The following is a 22,708-nucleotide window of genomic DNA, read 5'->3' as shown; positions in this document are numbered from 1 at the left end:
TAATTAGTATATTGGATAGAAAACACTCTAAAATAAGGCCTGTGAGTATAACAGAACTGATATGGCAGGCGAAAACCTGACACTCTCCTTGGAGAGGAAAATTGGCTGGTCATTGGCTGGAAAATGACTGTATGGGTTTCTGTGGCTAGGTGCAGACCTAACATAATCGCAAAGTGTGCTTTCTCCGTAAAGCCTTTTTGAAATCTGACACAGCGGTTGCACTAAGGAGAAGTTTATCTTTATTTGTATGTTTAACACTTGTATCTGCTATCAATGTTTATTATGAGTATTTCTGTAATTTGATGTGGCTTTCTGCACTTTCACCGGATGTTTGTTTGAGACAATGAATTTCTGACCATAACGCGCCAATGTAAACTGAGATTTTTGGATATAAATATGAACAAAACATACATGTCATATGGTCAGATGAAACCAAAATATAACTTTTTGGTAAAAACTCAACTCGTCGTGTTTGGAGGACAAAGAATGCTGAGTTGCATCCAAAGAACACCATACCTACTGTGACGCATGGGGGTGGAAACATCATGCTTTGGGGCTGTTTTTCTGCATAGGGACCAGGACGACTGATCCGTGTAAAGGAAAGAATGAATGGGGACATGTATCGTGAGATTTTGAGTGAAAACCTCCTTCCATCAGCAAGAGCATTGAAGATGAAACGTGGCTGTGTCTTTCAGCATGACAATGATCCCAAACACACCGCCCGGGCAACGAAGGAGTGGCTTCGTAAAAAGCATTTCAAGATCCTGGAGATCTGCATGGAGGAATGGGCCAAAATACCAGCAACAGTGTGTGAAAATCTTAGAAGACTTACAGAAAACGTTTGACCTCTGTCATTGCCAACAAAGGGTATATAACAAAGTATTGAGTATTGTTATTGACCAAATACTTATTTTCCACCATAATTTGCAAATAAATTTGACATATGACATTCTCCCAATCTTCTTCTGGATCATCCAAATGCTCTCTAGCAAACTTCAGACGGGCCTGGACATGTACTGGCTTAAGCAGGGGGACACGTCTGGCACTGCAGGATTTGAGTCCCTGGCGGCGTAGTGTGTTACTGATGGTAGGCTTTGTTACTTTGGTCCCAGCTCTCTGCAGGTCATTCACTAGGTCCCCCCGTGTGGTTCTGGGATTTTTGCTCACCGTTCTTGTGATCATTTTGACCCCACTGGGTGAGATCTTGCGTGGAACCCCAGATCGAGGGAGATTATCAGTGGTCTTGTATGTCTTCCATTTCCTAATAATTGCTCCCACAGTTGATTTCTTCAAACCAAGCTGCTTACCTATTGCAGATTCAGTCTTCCCAGCCTGGTGCAGGTCTACAATTTTGTTTCTGGTGTCCTTTGACAGCTCTTTGGTCTTGGCCATAGTGGAGTATGGAGTGTGACTGTTGTGGACAGGTGTCTTTTATACTGATAACAAGTTCAAACAGGTGCCATTAATACAGGTAACGAGTGGAGGACAGAGAAGCCTCTTAAAGAAGAAGTTACAGGTCTGTGAGAGCCAGAAATCTTGCTTGTTTGTAGGTGACCAAATACTTATTTTCCACCATAATTTGCAAATAAATTAATTAAAAATCCAACAATGTGATTTTCTGGATTTTTTTCTCTCATTTTGTCTGTCATAGTTGAAGTGTACCTATGATGAAAATTACAGGCCTCTCTCATCTTTTTAAGTGGGAGAACTTGCACAATTGGTGGCTGACTAAATACTTTTTTGCCCCACTGTATATTGTGTAACATGAAGTCCTATGAGTGCCATCTGATGAAGATCATCAAAGGTTAGTGATTAATTTTATCTCTATTTCTGCTTTTTGTGACTGTCACGTTCTGATCTTAGTTCCTTTTTTATGTCTTTGTGTTAGGTTGGTCAGGGTCGTGAGTTGGGGTGGGTAGTCTATGTTCTTTTTTCTATGTTATATTTCTATGTGTTTGGCCTAGTATGGTTCTCAATCAGAGGCAGGTGTCGTTCATTGTCTCTGATTGAGAATCATACTTAGGTAGCCTATTTTGCTTGTGGGTGTTTGCTTTCTGTTTTTGTGTTTGCACCAGACAGAACTGTTTCGGATGTTCTCTTTGTTATTTTTGTTATTCCCGTGTTCATTTAATAAAAGTATGAAGACGTACCACGCTGCACCTTGGTCCTCACCTTCTTCCACCCACGACAGCCGTTACAGTGACTCCTCTCTTTGGCTGGAAAAATGGCTGTATGGTTTTCTGTGACTTGGTGCTGACCTAACATAATCCCATGGTGTGCTTTCGCAGTAAAGCTTTTTTGAAGTAGGACACTGTGGTTGGATTTACAAGAAGTTTATCTTTAAAATGGTGGATAATACTTTTATGTTTGAGGAATTTGAATTATGGGATTTCTGTTGTTTTGAATTTGGATCCCTGCAATTTCACTGGCTGTTGCCGAGGTTCGACGCCAGCGTCCCTGTTCACCCACGACTGGGTGGCTTTCCACAACACCGACTCCATCATCAGGTTTGCTGGGTTCTAGGCCTAGGCCTGATAACCAAAAACGACGAGTCAGCCTATAGGGAGGAGGTAAGTGAACTGGCATTGTGATGTCATGACGACAACGGCAGCAAAAACAAAGGAGCTGATTGTTGACTTCAGGAAGCAAGAGAGGGAACATGCCCGATCCGCATCAACCGGACTGCAGTGGAGAGAGTCAGCCGTTTTAAGTTCCTCGTAGTCCACATCACCGAGGACTTGACATGGACTAACAACACCCCCACTCTTGTCAAGAGGGAGCAACAGTGTTTCCACTTCCTAAGGCCGTGGAAGAAATTTGACATGCTGCCATGGGTCCTCTCCAAATACTACCGCTGCACCATCGAGAGCATCGAGACCGGTTGCATCACAGCCTGGTACATGAATCGCTCCACCCATGACCACAAGGCCCTTCAGCGGGTGGTGAAGACAGCCCTGTACATTACTGGGACCATGCTCTCACCCATCCAGGACATCTACTCAAAACGGTGCCTTAGGAAGGCCTCAAGGAAGGCCTCAAGGATCCCACACACCCCAGACACGAGCTGTTCTCTTCCTTATCGTCAGGCAGAGGGTATCGGAGCATGAGGTCTAATACCAACAGGCTCAGAGACAGTTTCTATCTACAAGCCATCAGACTGCTGAACACTTGAACTGGACTGACCACCTGCTCTTATTTTCTGCACCTTAGCACACATACACTCACGCACACACACACCCACACAGAAATACACACATCCACACACACACTACACACACATCACAACTGTTGCTACCAGACTTGCTATTATGATTAATACTGCACAATTTAAAAACTTGTCCCCCATCCCCCTTCCCCAAAACAAGTGTAAATATTGGACTATAAATTGTGCCTTCCTGTATTATACTTATATTTAAATGTTTATTCTATTCTACTGAGCCATTTACTTTACGTTCGTATTCTAATCTTTTATTATTTCTTATTGTTGTTGCATTGTCGAGAAGAAACCTGCAAGGAAGCACTTCGCTGAACGGTGACAGCGTTGAACTTGATATGGAATTACTACAACGACTTGTTGCGGCCTGGCAGCGGAAGCAACCAGTTAGAAATGACATAGCTCTGCCAATGGATTCATCTAAATATCTCATATCAGAATTCACTCAGCCACAGCATTGGCCTTTTGCGGGCTGTCTGAAGCATTGTGGCGATGAATTTTACAACTCGTCAATGACAAGGTATTATGGAAGCTTGGCCTAGCATCACTCTTTATCCCTCATAACCCCAGAAGCTCTCTGATCCCACTGGGCCTGGACACACACTCCGTCTCGCCATGGACTCACAGAACTGCTCTGGTGATGGGAAATCGCTGTATATTTCACTAGGGATCATTACAGATATCATCTTTAGCCTTCACCACTGGTAGAAAACACGTCAGTGGCATCATCTAAAAACAACCACTATCCATAAACAACCCTGTGTCTTCATATGAACCCTGTCCGTCGGAGCTCTTACTGTGCCTTTGAACCTTTAAATACTCCATACCTTTAATCAAAGGTCAAAGCACTCCTTTGATGGTCTGGTTGGTACTCACTGACTATGGTTTCTTTTTGACTAATTCCATTACTAGTAATAGCTTGTGTGGCTCCACGTCTATCAGTCAATGTGAGTAAGTGTAATTGCATGAGCGATCCAGGAAGAGGAGAGAGAGAGAGACCATTGAAAATAGCCCTGCCCTCTTTTCCCGTAGCTTGTGGTCTAGCAGTCGTACATCTGGCTGGTGACAGAGCCCTAGAGAGTAGAGGAAAGAGGCAGCAAGGCTCAGTGTATAAATACATCACCCAGGGAACACACACACCACCCTACACAAACATTGATCATCATGTGTGACCTGAATCAATAACAACTACTTTCTGAGGATCCCACTGCTAAGTCAGCCCCCAGTCCATCACACAGTGGCCTTTCTGACATCCGCAAACCCCTGTTGCCTTACAACTACAAACTTCAAAAAGTCTAAACTCTATTACTATGCAATTCATCTGCAAATAACGCAAATCCTTAAATGCTATCGAATAATAACATGTCACAACAAGTTAATACATTGCTGTTACTAGTATACATTGTTACTGTACAAGTACAAGAGCAACACAACAGCACTTTGTGACATCTGCTGATGTAAAAAGGGCTTTAAATAAATATATTTGATTTGATTTTGATTTGATTTGAATGTCCGCTACAGGTAAGTGATTTATAAGATCCTCCTGTATTGCTTGTGGTATTATACAAAAACAGCCCAGATGTGAGCACAGGCACTCTGTGTATGATCTGAAGCGATGGAACAACATCCCATCTATCCAGCAGTTAGGGAATTGGACAAAGAGATGCACCTGATGAAGCTGCTGCCTGCAGGCCTCCCAAACGGCAGCCAGGTACCAGTCTCTACCAACAGAGGGCCTCATCCCAACCTATCAAAATGTATTGATATTCTATTAACCCTAGTGGTCTTCACACTACAGTACCAGTAAAAAGTTTAGACACACCTACTCATTCAAGGGTTTTTCTTTATTTTGACTATTTTCTACATTGTAGAAACTATGAAATAACACATGTGTAATCATGTAGCAACCAAAAAAGTGTTAATTAAACAAAAGAACAAGATTCTTCAAAGTAGCCACCATTTGCCTTGATGACAGCTTTGCACACTCTTGGCATTCTCTCAAACAGATTCATGGGGTAGTCACCTGGAATGCATTTCAATTAACAGGTGTGCCTTGTTAAAAGTTAATATGTGGATTTCTTTCCTTAATACATTTTAGCCAATCAGTTGTGTTGTGACAAGGTAAGGGTGGTATACAGAAGATAGCCCTATTTGGCGAAAGACCAAGTCCATATTAAATAAGCAAAGAGAAACAACAGTCCATCATTACTTAAGACATGAAAGTCAGTCAATCCGGAAAATGTCAAGAACTTTGAAAGTATCTTCAAGTGCAGTCGCAAAAAACATCGAGCGCTATGATAAAACTGGCTCTCATGAGGATCGCCACAGGAAAGGAAGACCCAGAGTTACCTCTGCTGCAGAGGAGAAGTTCATTAGACTCAACAGCCTCATAAATTGCAGCCCAAATAAATGCTTCACAGAGTTCAAGTAACAGACACATCTCAACATCAACTGTTCAGAGGAGACTGCGTGCATCAGGCCTTTATGGGTGAATTGCTGCAAAGAAACCATTGATAAAGGACACCAATAAGAAGAAGAGACGTGCTTGGGCCAAGAAAAACGAGCAATGGACATTATACAGGTGGACATCTGTCCTTTGGTCTGACGAGTCCAAATATTTGATTTTTGATTCCAACCACCGTGTCTTTGTGAGATGCAGAGTAGGCGAACGGATGATCTCCGCATGTGTGGTTTCCAATATGAAGCATGGAGGAGGAAGTGTGATGGTGTGGGGGTGCTTTGCTGGTGGGACTATCATTTGTTTCTCTACAGGACAGTGACCCAACACACATTCAGGATGTGTAAGAGCTAATTGACCAGGAAGGAGAGTGATGGAGTGCAGCATCAGATGACCTGGCCTCCACAATCACCCGATCACCACCCAATTGAGATGGTTTGGGATGAGTTGAACCGCAGGAAAAGCATCCAACAAGTGCTCAGCATATATGGGAACTCCTTCAAGACTGTTGGAAACCATTCCAGGTGAAGCTGGTTGAGAGAATGCCAAAAGTCTGCAAAGCTGTCGTCAAGGTAAAGGGTGGCTACTTTGAAGAATCTAAAATCTAAAATATATTTGGATTTGTTTAACACTTTTTTGGTGACTACATGATTCCATTTGTGTAATTTAATAGTTGTGATGTCTTCACTCCTATTCTACAATGTAGAAAATAGTAAAAAAAATAAAGAAAAACCCTTGAATGAGTAGGTGTGTCCAAACCTTTGACTGTATACTGTATATCCTGACAACACTAACAATCTACCTCTAACCTCAGATTCCCATTGCAGTCATACCAATCCATAAAGCCTACCTGTTTGGATACCAGATCATATCTGTTCCTGATGTTATTTGTGTGTTGTGCCATGTAGCTGTGCTCTGTGCCAGAGTGCTCTCTCAGTTCACTGCTGTACAGAGCCATGGGCAAATCCATGCCTCCCACCTCACTGCAGCTGTGACCTGTCAGCAGTGGGAGTAGATACTTCCCTCCAGTGCCATACCAACACTATTTTGCAATTGTGTTCTTCTTCCTATCATATGTGCTGGTACTTATTTATGCAATGTTTGTCTGGATATGAAATGCATGCTATGCAGAAAGACAGCAAACATTCACACACGGAGTTACAGCCAAGGATAAGCACAGAGCAAAATCCCAAATAGAGACACACACACACACACACGACTCATACACAGACAAATACATAGGCTAGAGGGTGCTAATATGTAGGTCTCCTCCATGGGGTCTATGAGTAGACAAAAAGCTAGGGCCCCCCGCCACACTACGTGCAACTACAGTCTTTCAATCTAGGCTGAGCCATAAGGGACTGGCAAAAAATACTATTCTTATCCCAAAATGTGAGCTAAAAAGGCAGACGTGACATATTTTAAATCCCAGTCAGTCAGTGTGCCCGTGCTATACTTCTGTCTGACTGCCTGCCTGCCTAACCAGAGAGGAACAAAGTCAACCACTGCTACAACAGCCACTCCAACTGGAGCCTCCTATCAGATCTCAGAATGGTTCTAAGACAATCACATCAAATAAGAGCACAATAGTCTTATTAATACTATCTGAGCTACAGTTTGGTGCTGTACAAACTCCCTCGTCTTATTTAAAACCAAACTGCCAGCTCAAGGGGAAATGTATGTGAGAAATGTTCAGAAATAGCAACCCTCGGTCACTTTGGTAGAAACTGCAGTCCCTCCTTGTTAGTAGCATAATCCACCCATCAACCAATCAAGTGAGGAACAAGGTGTGCCTCATTCGAGCTGGAACAGAGAGATGCTGCTAAATGCTGAACCTGGCGTGTCACAACTTTAACTCAAGACGGTCAACTTAAAATGTCCTCCTCCACAATGCAGCACCCACCCCCCGCTATAGTTTTAATGGCATGGCAATACATAATCTACATCAACATAAAGCTCTATATTCAGAAATCTTCATACGATTCCCATTTTCTCCAGTCTTAAGCTTAAACTGGATCTTAAACGTGCATGTTGCTAATATCCAGGAGCTGTAAGCTAGTGAATTGCATTTAGAACTGAAACCACCCTGCAAGTCACATGAGTAAGAATATAAAACTACGGACCATTAAATTGACAGGTGTAGCTCCATTCCCGGTGGTATTATGAAGCAGTGGAGGCTGCTGAGGGGAGGACAGCTCCTAACAATGGCTGGAAAGGAGCAAATGGAATGGCATCAAACTCATGGAAACCATGTGTTTGATGTATTTTATACCATTCCACTTATTCCGCTCCAGCCATTACCATGAGCCTGTCCTCCCCATTTCAGGGGCCACCAACCTCCTGTGATATGAAGATCCTTCGTGATTTGAGTCATCACAGTGAAAGGTTGTCAGGCTCATCCCATTTAGGTCTTCGGCAACTCTGCTGGGGCCAAATAATCAGCAAGAGACAGCAATTCTGGTCAGTTGCTGGCGCCAAAGAATCAGCACCATGGACAGGGGTATTTTGCCAGTCAGTGTCACAATTCGTTCTTGTAGCTGATACATTCGATGAGAGCATGACTCAGAAGAGCACCAGTCAGACTGACCACACATAGAAATGAGATAACTTCAATGAGGGGAAATTCAGCCATTTCCTCGAGGTCAAGGAAGTCGGGAGAGTCTGGTCTTAATTTGATTCTGGCTGCACGTTGCTGTCTTACACATAGAGCATATGCAACAATACGTATGCTGCTCAAAACGTGGTAAGAAAGATCGAGCATTGTACATCCAATTGACCTATTTCTCTCGATGGCTGAGCCTACTATCCTACTACCGCTTCTTTACTTTCGGGAACTGAACATAGAAGGTGAGAGCCATGGCCCATAAAAATGACAGCCCCTGCTTGTGCGAAAATCAATTTCACCCCCTGACCATAGCAGTTTGCTTCCTTAATACGCAGAGAGCAGCATAGTATGACGTTGATAGGGAAGTTGGCTACAGGTTCGATGCATCCTAACTTGTGTTGCGAGGGATCCACTCCCGGCACGGTTGCTCTGAAGGCCCAGAACACAAGCGCAAAGCAACCAGGGTGCCTCACCATAGATTTTAATGGAAATATGAAACATATTGAATTGACATGTAGCCTACTACTGCCACTTTAAGAAACGTGACCGTACGTACGCATTTGCAAATAATATTATAATTATTTTTTTGGCATGAAGGACAGGTTTCCACGAGAATCAATATACACGTGTGTGCGTGCATGTGTATATGCGTGTTTATGTGTGTGCTCAGAGGCCTACTGCATCGAAACTCGCATTGATGCAACGCCTGCTGCACCGTGGGTAATTTTAATTCATTTATCAACCAAATGATCCACGCCTTGCGTTTCTGAAATAAAAAAAAATGTAAAGTGTGTGTGTGTGTGTGTGTGTGTGTGTGTGTGTGTGTGTGTGTGTGTCAATGGCATCATGAAGCCTATTCATACCTCTAGCCTAAATGTTTCTATATTCGAATATTGCAGCAGAGATGCCCCATGGGCACCATTAACCATCTGTTACTCACTCTCAAACATTAAATCACTATTCCACATGTAGCTCGACATATTGACAGGGGAAGAACGTATGGCCAGTTGCAGCTACAGTCATAATCATTATATATTCTTTGCCAGGTTCGACTTCACTGGCAAGATTAAAGAATAAACTTACCGCAGTTTTCACACAATATCTTCCCAACATCTTTTTTTAGGTTCTTCCCACTAGTATCTAGGGGAGCATACGATGCCTTGAAAACCAAGGGATCCTCGGTTGGGTCCATGAAAAAAATGTACTTGTGATTCTTTATCACTGTGGTGCACGGAGCCTCCGATCCGAATTCCCCCACCGTGACGAGCTGCTCCCGTCCTAGACCCCCGCTGTTCCGCGGCCACACGTCCAGCACTTTGACACTCACACCGTACGGCTCCGCTGAGACGTTCAGAGGCGCGGACTGCACCTTGCCCTCGATCACCACAGCGGATTTGTAAGCCTGGTCCTGCAGGGAATTCAAACTCGGGGAGTAGCAGGCGAAGGAGACCCCGATGACCAGCATGGATAAATGTACTGAATCAAGCCTCATGCCGCCTGCTTTGGCTCGGTGGTGGCTGATCGCGTTGCGGCAGGGCTCTCTGGGCTGCGGGGCGATGGCGGTGGAGCTGGGTGGAAGGAAGAGACAGCAAATAGGCTCCAGTAGCACGGCGGCGCGGCAGACCTTGCGTAAGTGTCCATGCCATCGGGATCCGCTGTTTTTTCCAATAATTTTGCAATGTGGAAATACCAGCTAGGAACCGGAAACCGCGTAATGAGGCTGGGTTTAAAATCCCATCACTGCATTCTGCTAAAAACACATTCTAAAATGCAAGGGATTCATGGATTCTCCCCATCAGAAGATGCTCCTATGCTGCCATAGTAGCCTATCCGCAAGACGACGCCAGTCTATCTTTGCCCAAAAATTGCAGTGGTCGGGTGGGCGCCGTGCTCAGCACTGATGGTTTTCTTTATCATTCGCCGCAGAGAAAATACGCCAAATGCTGCAGTGAACAATTCGTTTTATAGTCCACATGCAAAAAAATGCATACGATTCATGCCCCTAACGAAACAGTGTTTTGTTCCACGGGTAATAAACCGCCTTTTCCCACTGCCCTGTCTCTCTCCGCCTCCCCCACTTACCAGAGACGGAGAGAAATATGTCGATTGCTAAGGGCTCCACCACAAAAAGGATATTTAAGATTGGAGCGCTATGATATAGCCTACCCCGACACCAAAGCTCGGTCACCACACTCCCCCAAACGCCGACAAAATGACAATCACTTCATGCTCTTCCCCATCACCAAACGGTTTCACGTTCAAATTTAATAATGAAATAAAACAGAAAAATGCATCACGCGTCCCGTTTTCAAATTGCGTATTACAGTGGGCATAGGCCTATCCCTCAGAAGAAAAAAAGATATAAAAGATCGCTTGAAAAAGCAGCTGCAGTCAGTTCAGCAGATAGAAAGAGGTTTCGTCTGCGATGACTAACGCAGTGAAAGCGCGATTCAAAGCCTCAGATTCTTAAACATACTGTTTTGAATGAGTTTTGCGTCTCATTCCATTATGAAGTCATGCCCTTGTCTTCGGGCCACATTCGTCGTTCTGCCTCTGAAAAGAAAACAGATGCTGAGGCGCTGCATCAAAGCCATACAACTAAAAACAGCTGCGAACTGGCTTTAAAGACGGGAGAACACACAGCTATCTGCCATGCATGGACAGACTCTGGGTGCATATTCAAATATTGTTGTGTGGGTTGTCAATGAGACATGTGTAATGGCATGGAGAGAAAATATGAAATGGGAATTGATTATATATAGCCTACACATTCAGATGAGACATAATGTTCGTCTCGTTTGAAGTGAATATGTCAACTAAGATAAAGGTCAATATTATGTTGGGCTTCATTTGAATGCGGAGAAAACCACTGGACATGAAGCTGAATGCTTTCACGAAGGGCGACATCTGTTGACCAACAAACGTTCCCCAGAGCAGGTGAGGAACGTGAGGTCATATTCTGAAATGCTCGCCTCGAATGTGACCATTGTTTTAGCATCAGACTCAATAAAGACAGAGAACAAAAACAGACAGACGGATATTAGCAACACACCTTAAAACATGCAGGAGGTTGACTAAAAACATCGAAGGAAAACGTCTCCCCAGCCTCCCCACTTGGCACACACTGGTTGAATCAAAGTTGTTTCCATGTAATTTCAATGAAATTACGTTGAACCAATGTGGAATAGACGTTGAAATTAAGTCTGTGCCCAAGTGGGCAAGTCTGTCTTTCATATCGCCCCATTCATCCTTCAGAAACTCTCATACACACCATTGACAAAGTTTGACACAGGTTCTACAACAAATAGGCCAACGAACGAAAGGGTGAGCTAGATGAGCATGAGCATCAGAAATGGCCCATGAGTATTACATGGAATGCACGAGATAGGAGAGCAGGGTGGCGCTGTCCATGGTGCTGAAACCGCACCCCGTCCAACTGGAGATGCAATTTACCTGCACTTTCACGAGGCTCTTAGAAGTGGTCTCTTCAGTTGTTGTCTTATATATTTAATATACCAATTAAAATACATTTCCCTTGCCATTTAAATGTAACCACCACCCAGAATAGACTTACATTAAACCGCCCGTGTAGGCTAATTAACTTTGTCATATGACACATCTAGGAAAATAATATAAGGAGTATGTCTCTGACTTTCAGGATAAACAAGTAGGTTTTATCTTACGATCAACTAAAGAGAACCTACAACCTCACCCCCAACTTACATTGTTAGGCCTACGTGATTGGGATATGCGCAGGGAAACGATACCATCCTTTATTTTACCCCAGAAGAGCAAATTACACATCTAGGCCTACAAGGTTTTCAATTCATACAAATGTGTTCAATTAATTAAAAAGGTGTGTTCAATGATTTACGATGTGTATTGTTTCCGATTAAACTGACCTAAGGACTAAATGCCTTTTGAAGTGGAGGGATCGATTTGGTATAAGAAGCAACACCAGCTTGTGGTTCTCTTCAGACATGTGTCGAGAAAGTATTAGCGGGTTTTAGAAATCTTAAACTGCAATTTCTAAAGAAAAACAGTGCGAGGCGCACGCCTCTTGCAGTTCACCCAGTAACTGAGCGTGCTGACATCATAGGACAAGCGTGCGGCGTTAAACTTGTAGGCTACGTGCGTCCCTCTCCATGCCACGACTCGCTGTTTCTTTCCATCTTGTGAAGCGGCGAATCAGTGAGGCAGCACCACTGTATAGTGTTGACAGTAGGACTACAAGGAGTTATTCACCTTTTAATTGTTCGTGTCTGTCTGCTACGAGACTACGCCGAAGCTGTTCAGGCGCTCTGCCTGCAGACTAAGCGGGGTAAGATATGCCTGTCCTTGTTGCACGTTAATAGGTCTGTGACGATGGGAAGAGGACGACGGGTTTATTTACATGTCATTGGGTTCATTACTGCAATCCTCTCACTTAATCGGTGCCCTCGGTTTGCAAGCGATTTCCCTCAGCAGTGGACATTCGGCAGCCTTAACATGATGGACGAGGTTTCCGATAATATCGAAAGTGTTGCCAATCAAGCCATGTTGACTACCGGCACTGCAGTGAATCGACAGCATCGTATAAGACATGTCTGCAGAAGCCTGTGGAGACTGACAACTTACATAGCGCACCTCGGGTTTGAGTCATACATTCTTAGAAGAGAAGGTGATATCTCGCACCTAAAATGGTTATTCGGCTGTACCCAAAGGAGAACCCTTTGTGGTAAATTCTTTTGAATTTAATCACTTTTTGACAGCACCCCTTTTGGTTTGAACAAACCCTTCCATACACTGTAGAAGGGCTCAGAAAGTTACCTGAATGCCAAAACATTCAAGAGATAAAGGGGCTCAAAGTTGACCTGTTTTGCATAGCCCACCATACCATCCCATCCCAATGGGCACAGACGTCAATTCAACGTAATTTCATTGAAATGACGTGTAAACAACGTTGAGTGTGCCCAGTGGGAAGAGGCATCCATGTCTTCATCACTGGACAATATAAATAGTTGAGATGTATATCATTTAAAGGCTTACATATAGGGTTGTCAAACTTTATTATTTCGAGGAAAAAAGTTTAATAGAAAATGTGAATTTTTTAAAAATTTTACATTTCACGTCAATTTGACCCATCTAAGAACTCGTAAATATTCGATTATGTTGTAGCTTAGAGCCTATTTTACACAATTCTGAGGTTTTGTGTTGTGCCCGCCACCGTTTAAGGGTGGGTGTCATGTTTTGGCTGATAAATGAATTAAAATTTGAATAACATTGAACTGTCAACTTTCAAATGGTACCACACATCAGAGAATGTTGACCTGAATGGGAATATCTGTTTTAAATTATACAGTCAGTCCTCCATGGGAAACCTATTCAAATAATATAAATATAGATAATAAATGGTAATGTCTATTCTATGTTGACATTCAACGTGGGTGGACCAGCGGCCAATATTTATGGTAGTAATTAGAAGTAAACATTTCAACACAATTTACATCTTAATAGTGTAACTTACATGCTAAATTCAGTGGTCTGAAGAGAGAGAATTCATAGAATGGACCTATTTGGACCTATTTATTTATATTTATACCTATGTATTCAAGAGCATGTTGAGTCCCAACAGATGGCGGGAACACAAAATCCTCAGAGGATGTAAAGTAGGCTCTAAGCTAAAACGTATGTGAATATGAAAAAGATCTGCCTTTACACGTTTTTAGATCATTTACTTTTTAGATAATGTACGAATAAAAAATACATCTAGAAATTATTACATATTTTGACAGCACTGTTTGTAAGCTTTTAAATGATATCAAAACTCAACTGTTTATCTTTTCCAGTGAGGAAGATATGGATGTCTCATGGTATGGTGCATGAGATATGCAAAATGGGTCAACTTTGAGCACCTTTATTTCCTGAATGTCATGACCGTAAGGTCTACAAAGTCACATTCAAACCACTTCTTCGATGGGCAAACATGTATGGAGAGTTGTGTTTAAATCAAAAAGGATGGTGACAAAAAAGTGCTTCAATTCAAATGGATTTGCCCTTCGAAGAACCATTTATGGTTCCAAGTAGAACCCTTTTGGTTCCATGTAGGACCCTTTCCACAGAGGGCTCTACATGGAACCCAAAATGGCTCTACATGGAACCAAAAAAGGTTATCATATGGGCCGAATAACCGTTTTGGAACCCTTTCTTTTAAGAGTTTAGCTTAGGTTACCTCTACAACAAACAGGCTATTTTACCTCCAGAAATGACAATGTTGTCACATGGATTCACAGCCCTGTAGCCTAGTCAGTGTTTTCTGCATCATCCTTTGGCAATCCTTTTACTGACATGACACCTTTTTGAAGTGTTTTATGAGATCGCTGGACATGTTCTAGAGCCCTCAAACTCAACTCTGGACCTTGAAGCCAGTTCAACTGCTTTTCCCCCATTGTTCACCTCCTAATCAGGGACTGGTTAAGACCTGGTTCACCATCTGGGTGCAATTCACTATCAGGTAGAACAGAAAACCAGCAGGCTCCGGACCTCGTAGGGTCAGAGTTGAGTACCGCTTGTTCTAGAGTATTCAAACTTTGCTTTTGATCGTGTGTTTTGGAATAAGCATCCTGGGCCAAATGAGCCAAAAGATCAAAGAATGTGTATGAACTGATCATTACCTTCTCTAATATCGACAAATGATCCAAAATGAACACACAAAATAAAACGTACATATGCCAGCATATGAAAATGCAAATGTGAATCCAGGAAAGGTGGGACAAACTTTTCAAACTGCATTTAGAGATGTTTTACTTCATGAAACATGCATGTATATCGCCTTCAGACTTAATTAGTATAATATTTGCTACTGAGTGAGAAAAGGCAGAACATTCCTCTATTTTCAGAGGTGGATCTGTTTTCTGTGTTTTTCTGCTTCTTTCACCCTTGTGCCCATGAAGATAAGTCATCCTGTTGTGGGGAGGGTCAAAAGCATGAATCCAAATAATAACATATCAAGGGACCATTGAACCAATGTTCTTGTCCAATACAGTTCAACATCTTTGGACTCATGAAGAAGACAAGTTAAGAAAAATAATTTCGCCCATGAGAGCATTCTTATGACAAGTGGAAGTAGAACACCAACCTAATACTTCAAGAAGAGAGTGTGTGTGTGTGTGTGTGAGAGAGAGAGAGAGAGAGAGAGAGAGAGAGAGGAAAAAGCTGCCATGCCAAAGGAGGATGCACAAAATACAAACTTAGGGGAAAATAAATAAAACCTGAATGTTCTTAAACTCTTGTTGGCTCAGTACAAAAATCAGCTACACATTTTCATCTTACCTTAGCACAACATAGTCTGATGTGTGAATCCCAAACGAGGCAGTGGGATAACTTAGTCGAAGGATAGAATCACATACAATAAATAAAAAATGCTGTGACCAAATTCTCATCAGGCCTCTGCACTGATGGACCAGGGAGAGAGAAGCTAGACACGATCATATATCCATGGAATTATATTGTTGTTATATAACTTGCCTATAGATAGGAGCAGTTCTCTACGAACGTTTTCTGGGTCCTATTAAGTTGCAAATGAGAATGAAGCAATACAACAGTGTTTTTCAGCAACATCATGACCGTTTCCTTTTAGATATGTTTCCCTTCGGTCCACTTCTTAAAACATTGAACGTATACAATATCACCTTTCACTTAGACCTTTGAGTCTTGTTGACACATTTGTAAACAATTTGTAGGCTAAACTTGGTGTTTCAGATAGGCCTATCAATTTTGTTTCCAACAAATGTCCCGTAATATACTCGTACCTTTCTCGAGCAACAGTGACAGTTTTCATTTAATAGGGCTATTTTCCACTTTCACAAATAAATGAATAGTTACACAAAATCTGTCCAGCAATGTGGAAAAAAATAACCAATGTATTTGGGCTGTATGAAGCCAAATGAAAAACACTTTAAAGCAAAATCTATTCAGGAATAATACTATTTTCACTGTGATGACACAAGACCAGCGAAGCAACTGCAATCATTTTTGTTAACTAAACCATTACAAATAGGCTACATTAAGGTGCATCTACCGCTCGTGTCAACGTCACTTTTAAAATGAAAATATTTGTCTCGTTGACAATAGGCCTACAGTGCTCAGACACCCAGGTTTCAGTTTTCAAATGAATTGTGTCAGAGTAGGCTACAGGCCTATAGTTCCTACTGGCATTCAGGTATGTATTGCCAAAATGATAATTTCCGGAACGATCAATGTATATCATTCGATGGCCTGCATGTGGGCTAGACTAGAAAATGGAAGTATTGAATCTGTTTATTTCTTGATAGATTTTCGGTAGTTCCATAGGCCTGAAAGAGGGAATAAAGCCAGCGCATGAGACACCATATTTGCAATTTCCTCCTTCCTCGGGTGAACATCAACATCCTGCATATCAAACGAAGATACGCGTGGTCATATATTAACGTATTAAATTACATCTGAATAAGAAGGAACTTAACTATCAAATTAGCATCTTATATATCAATCAATTTAATTCCTTCCAATTGTTTTTGTCCCATAATAGTTACACTTACTTGTATGCGTGTTCTTCTATGCACGTTTATTTTATTGCAACGATAATCGCTATTACTTTAGCATTTTCGGGGGGGGGGGGGGGGGGGGACAAATACACAGTTTAACACTTCCCTTACACGTTGGAAATGGCAATAGCTATTTTTCACCAATGATGCATCCATTAAAAAGGAACGTACATTTAAAGTTGAAATACAATAGAAAATAACATTATTCATCAAACATAATTATGTAGGATTAAACATTTTTATTCGATTACACTTTACATATTGTTACTTTTGTTTAAAAAAAAACATGCTATTTTACATAGGCTAACGATGGACTAGATATAATTGCACATTTTTTAATTCCCAAAAGTTAGAAGACAATTAGCCTGTAAATAGATGCGTTATTTGGATAACATCCGAAAAACACAATTCTGAAGGCTGTTCATTTGGACGGATGGATTTAATTTTACGACGAGGATAATAATAAGCTAATTAATAGGCTATAGGCCTACATATCTAGTTTTTGTCTACCAGTTTAAGTACTTCCATTCAAAAAAAACATTATGTTGTGATGTCAATTATCATATATAAATATGTAAATGTGACATGTTAAGTTGAATTAAAATATAAACAAAATGAACGAAGTGATTTGTGCAGTTTGGAGCCCGTGAGATTAGACCTACTATTTTCGTATTCAATCAAGAGAATTGGCTTTAATTTATCCCCAAAAAAATCATCAGATCAATGTAGACCTAGGCCTAAGGATCTGAGAATCGAGTATGTATCGCAAAAGTGCACAATCATGACATGTAGCCCATATTCTAGTAGGCCTAACAAATACTCTATTTGGTAGACCTGCTCTCTATTTGGTAGGCCTAACGAAAACGAATGGTAACGGTCCTCTAAGTAGACTACATAGACAGGAGTATGAAAGAAAGACTCACCCTATCACCATGACTGCGTGTCTGTCTAGGCTTAAATTGAATCATATCATCCCAAGGTCGAAACAGGAAAGGTTGGTAAGGACAACTGTACATACAAAGGAAAATAAATAAGCCAAACCGAGACACTTAAATCAACAGACCGTTTTATTAAACCTAGCAGCGGTAGGATTCGTGGTCTTTCTTTTAGGCCATTAGCGACCTGTGCCTGTGCAGACAATGTTCTTGTATTTAGTTTCCAAATGGGGGTTTCTCTCACAATACTTGAAATAGAGAAGCGGCACAGGTTTCAGAATCGAGGCTTTCGGATGGTAACAGTGAAGGTCAATTAGTAGGCCTACATTGGATAGACTAACAAGACGTGAAATATAATTGGTGTGAAACCCAATAGCTAAGTATAATAGATGGTGCGGGGTATTTGCACGCCGCACGTGCAACCCTAACGCATGTAGCCTAATGTAAAATGTTGCCTCGAATGTGAGCCTCTGGATTGAAGCCACCATAAGCTGTCAGCATTCTATGTATGGCTTGTGGGAAACAGAGTTCTTAGTTTTTATTTCACCCCTTTTTCCCACTGCTTTGACACCATCTTTTCCCATTTCATCATAAAAACATAGCCAGGCATACACACAACACATTCGCAAACATAACAGACAATACCAAACAGTGCCGTAACCTAGTAATAACCCCTTATTGAGGAATAATAGAGCTAAATGTTTTTCCATTGGCAAAGGTAAGCCATTTTTACGCGGTAATGTTTTACGCAGACGATTCAAGTAAAGTACGAAGTATTACTGCACTTCTGGATTGCACTTCATCCAATTTTATAGTAAAAAATAATAACTTCGATTTCAGTTTTGAAGTGGTAAGCTTGCATTACACAGAATAGCCAGAGCATTTAAACGGTGATGAAAATAGGCTATTCCTGTATTAATGCGCCACGATTGTATTTAGGCCTAAAGGATAATATAGAATTTCCACTTTGAGGCCGTCTAGGTAGATATTCTTCTTGTATTTCCCTCTGTGTAGATCTCGCGAGAGTGGTGGCGTGGCTGGCTGACTGTGGGGTTGCAGTAGACAGAGGGAGAAGGCAGGCAGGCAGCATCATGGCGGACAGAGACAGTGGAAGTGAGCAGGGAGGAGCAGCCACGGGCCCGGGCGTCGGTTCCATGCACCCAGTGACAGGAGGGGCGGGCTCGGCTTCCGGGCTGCAGCACGAGACGCAAGAGCTGGCGTCGAAACGGGTTGACATTCAAAACAAACGTTTCTACCTGGACGTGAAGCAGAACGCAAAAGGCCGCTTCTTGAAGATAGCCGAAGTCGGGGCCGGGGGAAACAAGAGCCGCCTCACTCTCTCCATGTCAGTGGCAGTAGAGTTCCGTGACTACTTAGGGGACTTCATCGAACATTATGCCCAATTAGGTCCTAGCAATCCGGACATCGCACAGGATGAGCCGAGGCGAGCACTTAAAAGCGAATTCTTGGTTCGGGAGAATCGGAAGTACTACATGGATCTGAAAGAGAACCAGAGAGGCCGGTTTCTGAGGATTCGACAGACCGTGAACCGGGGGCCCGGTTTGGGATCCACGCAAGGCCAGACGATTGCTCTTCCTGCCCAGGGACTTATTGAGTTTCGTGACGCTTTGGCTAAACTCATTGACGACTACGGAGTAGATGACGAACCTGCGGAGTTGCCCGAAGGGACCTCCTTGACAGTGGACAACAAACGCTTTTTCTTCGACGTGGGCTCCAATAAGTACGGAGTGTTCATGAGGGTAAGTGAGGTGAAGCCAACATACCGCAACTCTATCACGGTGCCCTACAAAGTGTGGTCCAAGTTTGGGAATACGTTCTGTAAATACGCGGAGGAGATGAAGAAGATCCAAGAGAAACAGCGGGAGAAAAGGGCATGTGAGATGCAACAGCAAGAGGAGACGCATGCTGATGATGCGGACGAGGATTGATATAGCGCAAAAACATGCACACAAAAAAAGTCATCAAAATAACAAAAAGAGAAATTATAATAAACTTTACTGTAAAAAGAAAGAGATCTAAAGATTTAACTGTAATTGTTTAACTCCAAGGGAGCACCACCCACAAAAAAGAAACCTACACAAACTGACAGTTATGACATGTTGTCACCCATCGCTGGATGTTACCCACTTACCCACCATTAATACAGTAAGCGGCTGCTAAACAAAGTAATAACATTATATATGAACCGTGTTTCCTACTTGATGACAGATGATAAAGAACTGAGTGTTTATTTCCCTTATTAACCAATAACTTTTGTACACGTTAAAGCTATTATAAAAAGTGTTTGCAATTTTCAAATGGAATTATTGCCGAGTTATAGAAAGTCCTTTTCATGTGAGCTAATGACTTCAGCACAAATCAGATATTTTAGTTGTTTTTATTTTTTAACCAAAATGTAAAACCCTTTTTTTAAAAACCTTTTTAAAGGGTTGTCATTGTGTACTTGCCACCCTATTTACCTTTACCTGTGAGTAGAGATGTGTTTACACAAATCATACATGTATGAGGGCTAGGCCTGCATAGGAATTTTTGTTTCGATGTCATGCAGTCTGAAAAAGGTACAGAGGCAATGTCATGCAAGGGAAAAGTGGTCACTCTTTTGTGCAATGCATTGCATCAAACTCGGAACACATTGAACTGGTCAATGGAACTCGACATGAATACCTTCAAAAGGATTATTACTGTTGTAACTTCTAATTGAAATTGTCGTCATGCGGATTGGTACACTATAGACTACCTTTGTGTCTCGTTGTCATGCGGTGTGTTTAAAAAAATATATATATTTAAAAAATTTTTTAAAAAAGGTACTTGTCTTAGATTAAGTGCAGTTACAACATGCAGCAAATGACATGACAAGTGCTCGAGAACAGCACATGTGTAATATAGAGCACTCAACCCTGCTAGCACCGCCGAATTGGCTTCATGGTCTATTGAGTGCTAAGACGAAAAAGTAAAGCATGGTTTTGTGAATCTGAAATGTACGTCAGTGTCAGCACTTATGGAACAGAGGTTTTCTGTTTGGGGAATTTGACTCACAAAAGGAACAGAAAATATCAGTCAACCAATAGGATGCCAAGGTGCCAATGAGTGTTATTGCTGCATGTTTACCTGTACAACGCCGAATGTTGGTTTTCCAACATAGTGGCTCAAGGACCTCTCTCCAAGCTGGTTTTCATCCCTGCCAATGCTCAACTCTTTAGCTTGAATGCTGGTATGACTCTGGATATCTCATAGAGTTTTATAAGCCGTGTTAGTTGTTTCCAAAGAAACGGACAATAATCAGACCATGACAAATTGACCTTAGTATTCCGTGAAAAGATCACTTGGCAGATTGAATTGAGTGAAAAGCAGCAGGCCTAACTGTCCTTGAGCCCCCCTGGTTGGAGCTACTGGTATTACTGATACCCAAATGGGTGCGTCCTCTTCAACATATAAACAACCCGGTGCCTTACACACCCCGCATGCTTACATGCTGGCCTGGTGCTTTGGATCATGACTTGGTTTCTTTTGTCCCCCCATATATTGCCCCCCCCATGCCACAGCATAACTCGTGGTGCTAAAGGGTTCGCTAAGAACCCTAAAGTAAAGGGGCAGATTACTAAGCGTTTTCTGCGACCTTCCTCCCCCAACCTCTCCCGTCCCCAAGCCGCACAGGTATCGGCCTACATGTAAGCATGGAAGGGGGTGGTCACCTAGAAGACGATGCGGAGGAACCTGCTCTTCACAGGCCCAAGCCCGGTGAGGTGGTCGCGGAGAGCAGTGGCTGATTGGAAACATCACTGTGGACTGGATTCAGAACGCTTGTTGGAGCTCCCCTTTGTGATATTTTCTGTGTGTAGTTCTACGACTTGGGCAGTAATGTGTCATTTGTAAGTTGCTAAAGACCTCAATTACAGGGGAGTAGTAAGCATGTCTTATTTTGTTTTAGTTTTTAGTTTGAACTTTTCAATGTTATTCCACATTATTTGTAATTTTGAATGTTTTTTCTGCTCACAGAGGATATTTTATTTTTTATTTTCAGTGCAACATTTCATTACTGTGTGCAATATCCTATGTGCCAATGGTGGCAATATATGTATATCAATTAAATATATGATTAATATTTGAAAGCATGTGGCTGAATTCCATGTTTATTTCTCTTCAAGGTTTTACATGCCTTTATTTGCACTTAAAGGTCTGGGAGGAGAAATCAATCTTAGCAAAGCAAAGCTTAACTCTGCCCGATGAGGGGCACAACCAACGCCATAACATTCACACTAACTAACATGCTAAGGATGAGGAATAGTGTTGTCTGTCTCATGGGCCTCTATCATCTCTCCCTCTGGCTTGGGAAGAGTGAAGTGATGGCCTGAGCTGGTTGTAGGGGCTGAGAATATATGTTGAGTTTGGGTGAAAAGGAGAAGTAGCATGCAGCCATGTTTCCTGATTTGCTTTAAAATGGTGCTTTGGTACCAGTACGATACTTATGAAGGTGTGTGGTTATCTCCTGTCTTCAGCGGTTGTTTGTAGCACATTGCTTTCCTAACTGGATGGAATGTCTGACCAATAATTTGGTAGAAATGATATTTTTCTTCTCTCTTACGTTGCTTCCCTTTTTCAAAGAGGATTATGGGTTTAACTCATTCGGTGGTGATGCATGGAATATCATTTTATGTACATTTTTACCCATTTGAATACAGTTTTTAATACATTTTTAATCCACCCACATCGGACAAATGTATCTTGAAGATGTATGTGCTTTTTCCTCAGGAGGTTCTCTCCTGTAAGATAGCAATGTAGGACTGCCAAATTGGGCAGTTTTTTTTTTTTTTTTTACTCGCTGTCTATTTGGGTTATGGATATTGGTAACTTCCAGAAACACTACAGCTCTTCCATCAGATAGTACTGTATCATGTTGCCTATTTCATGTTT

General features: G+C 42.0%; 2 protein-coding genes across 3 annotated transcripts in view; one reads left to right on the top strand and one right to left on the bottom strand.

Annotated features, from left to right (window-relative positions):
- The window catches only part of LOC110534120 (pro-neuregulin-2, membrane-bound isoform), a 115,332-nt gene extending 104,527 nt beyond the window's left edge, over positions 1-10,805 (bottom strand). Inside the window, exon 1 of one of the 2 annotated variants that reach the window (XM_021618798.2) lies at positions 9,361-10,805. In XM_021618798.2, coding sequence (XP_021474473.2) covers positions 9,361-9,769 — 409 coding nt within the window. In that variant the 5' untranslated portion in view covers positions 9,770-10,805. The remainder of the gene's footprint in view (positions 1-9,360) is intronic. The other variant, XM_021618799.2, reaches the window with a different exon arrangement.
- A 1,623-nt stretch (positions 10,806-12,428) lies between these two features.
- LOC110534119 (transcriptional activator protein Pur-alpha) lies at positions 12,429-21,909 on the top strand. The gene is made up of 2 exons (XM_021618797.2): positions 12,429-12,598; positions 18,791-21,909. The coding sequence occupies exon 2, from the start codon at positions 18,868-18,870 to the stop codon at positions 19,723-19,725; it is 858 nt and encodes a 285-aa protein (XP_021474472.1). The 5' UTR covers positions 12,429-12,598; positions 18,791-18,867; the 3' UTR covers positions 19,726-21,909.
- The last annotated feature ends 799 nt before the right edge of the window (positions 21,910-22,708 follow it).

Source organism: Oncorhynchus mykiss, chromosome 10 (genome assembly GCF_013265735.2).
Source record: "Oncorhynchus mykiss isolate Arlee chromosome 10, USDA_OmykA_1.1, whole genome shotgun sequence".
NCBI classification, from domain to species: domain Eukaryota; kingdom Metazoa; phylum Chordata; class Actinopteri; order Salmoniformes; family Salmonidae; genus Oncorhynchus; species Oncorhynchus mykiss.
This window is presented reverse-complemented; position numbering and strand designations above follow the sequence as displayed.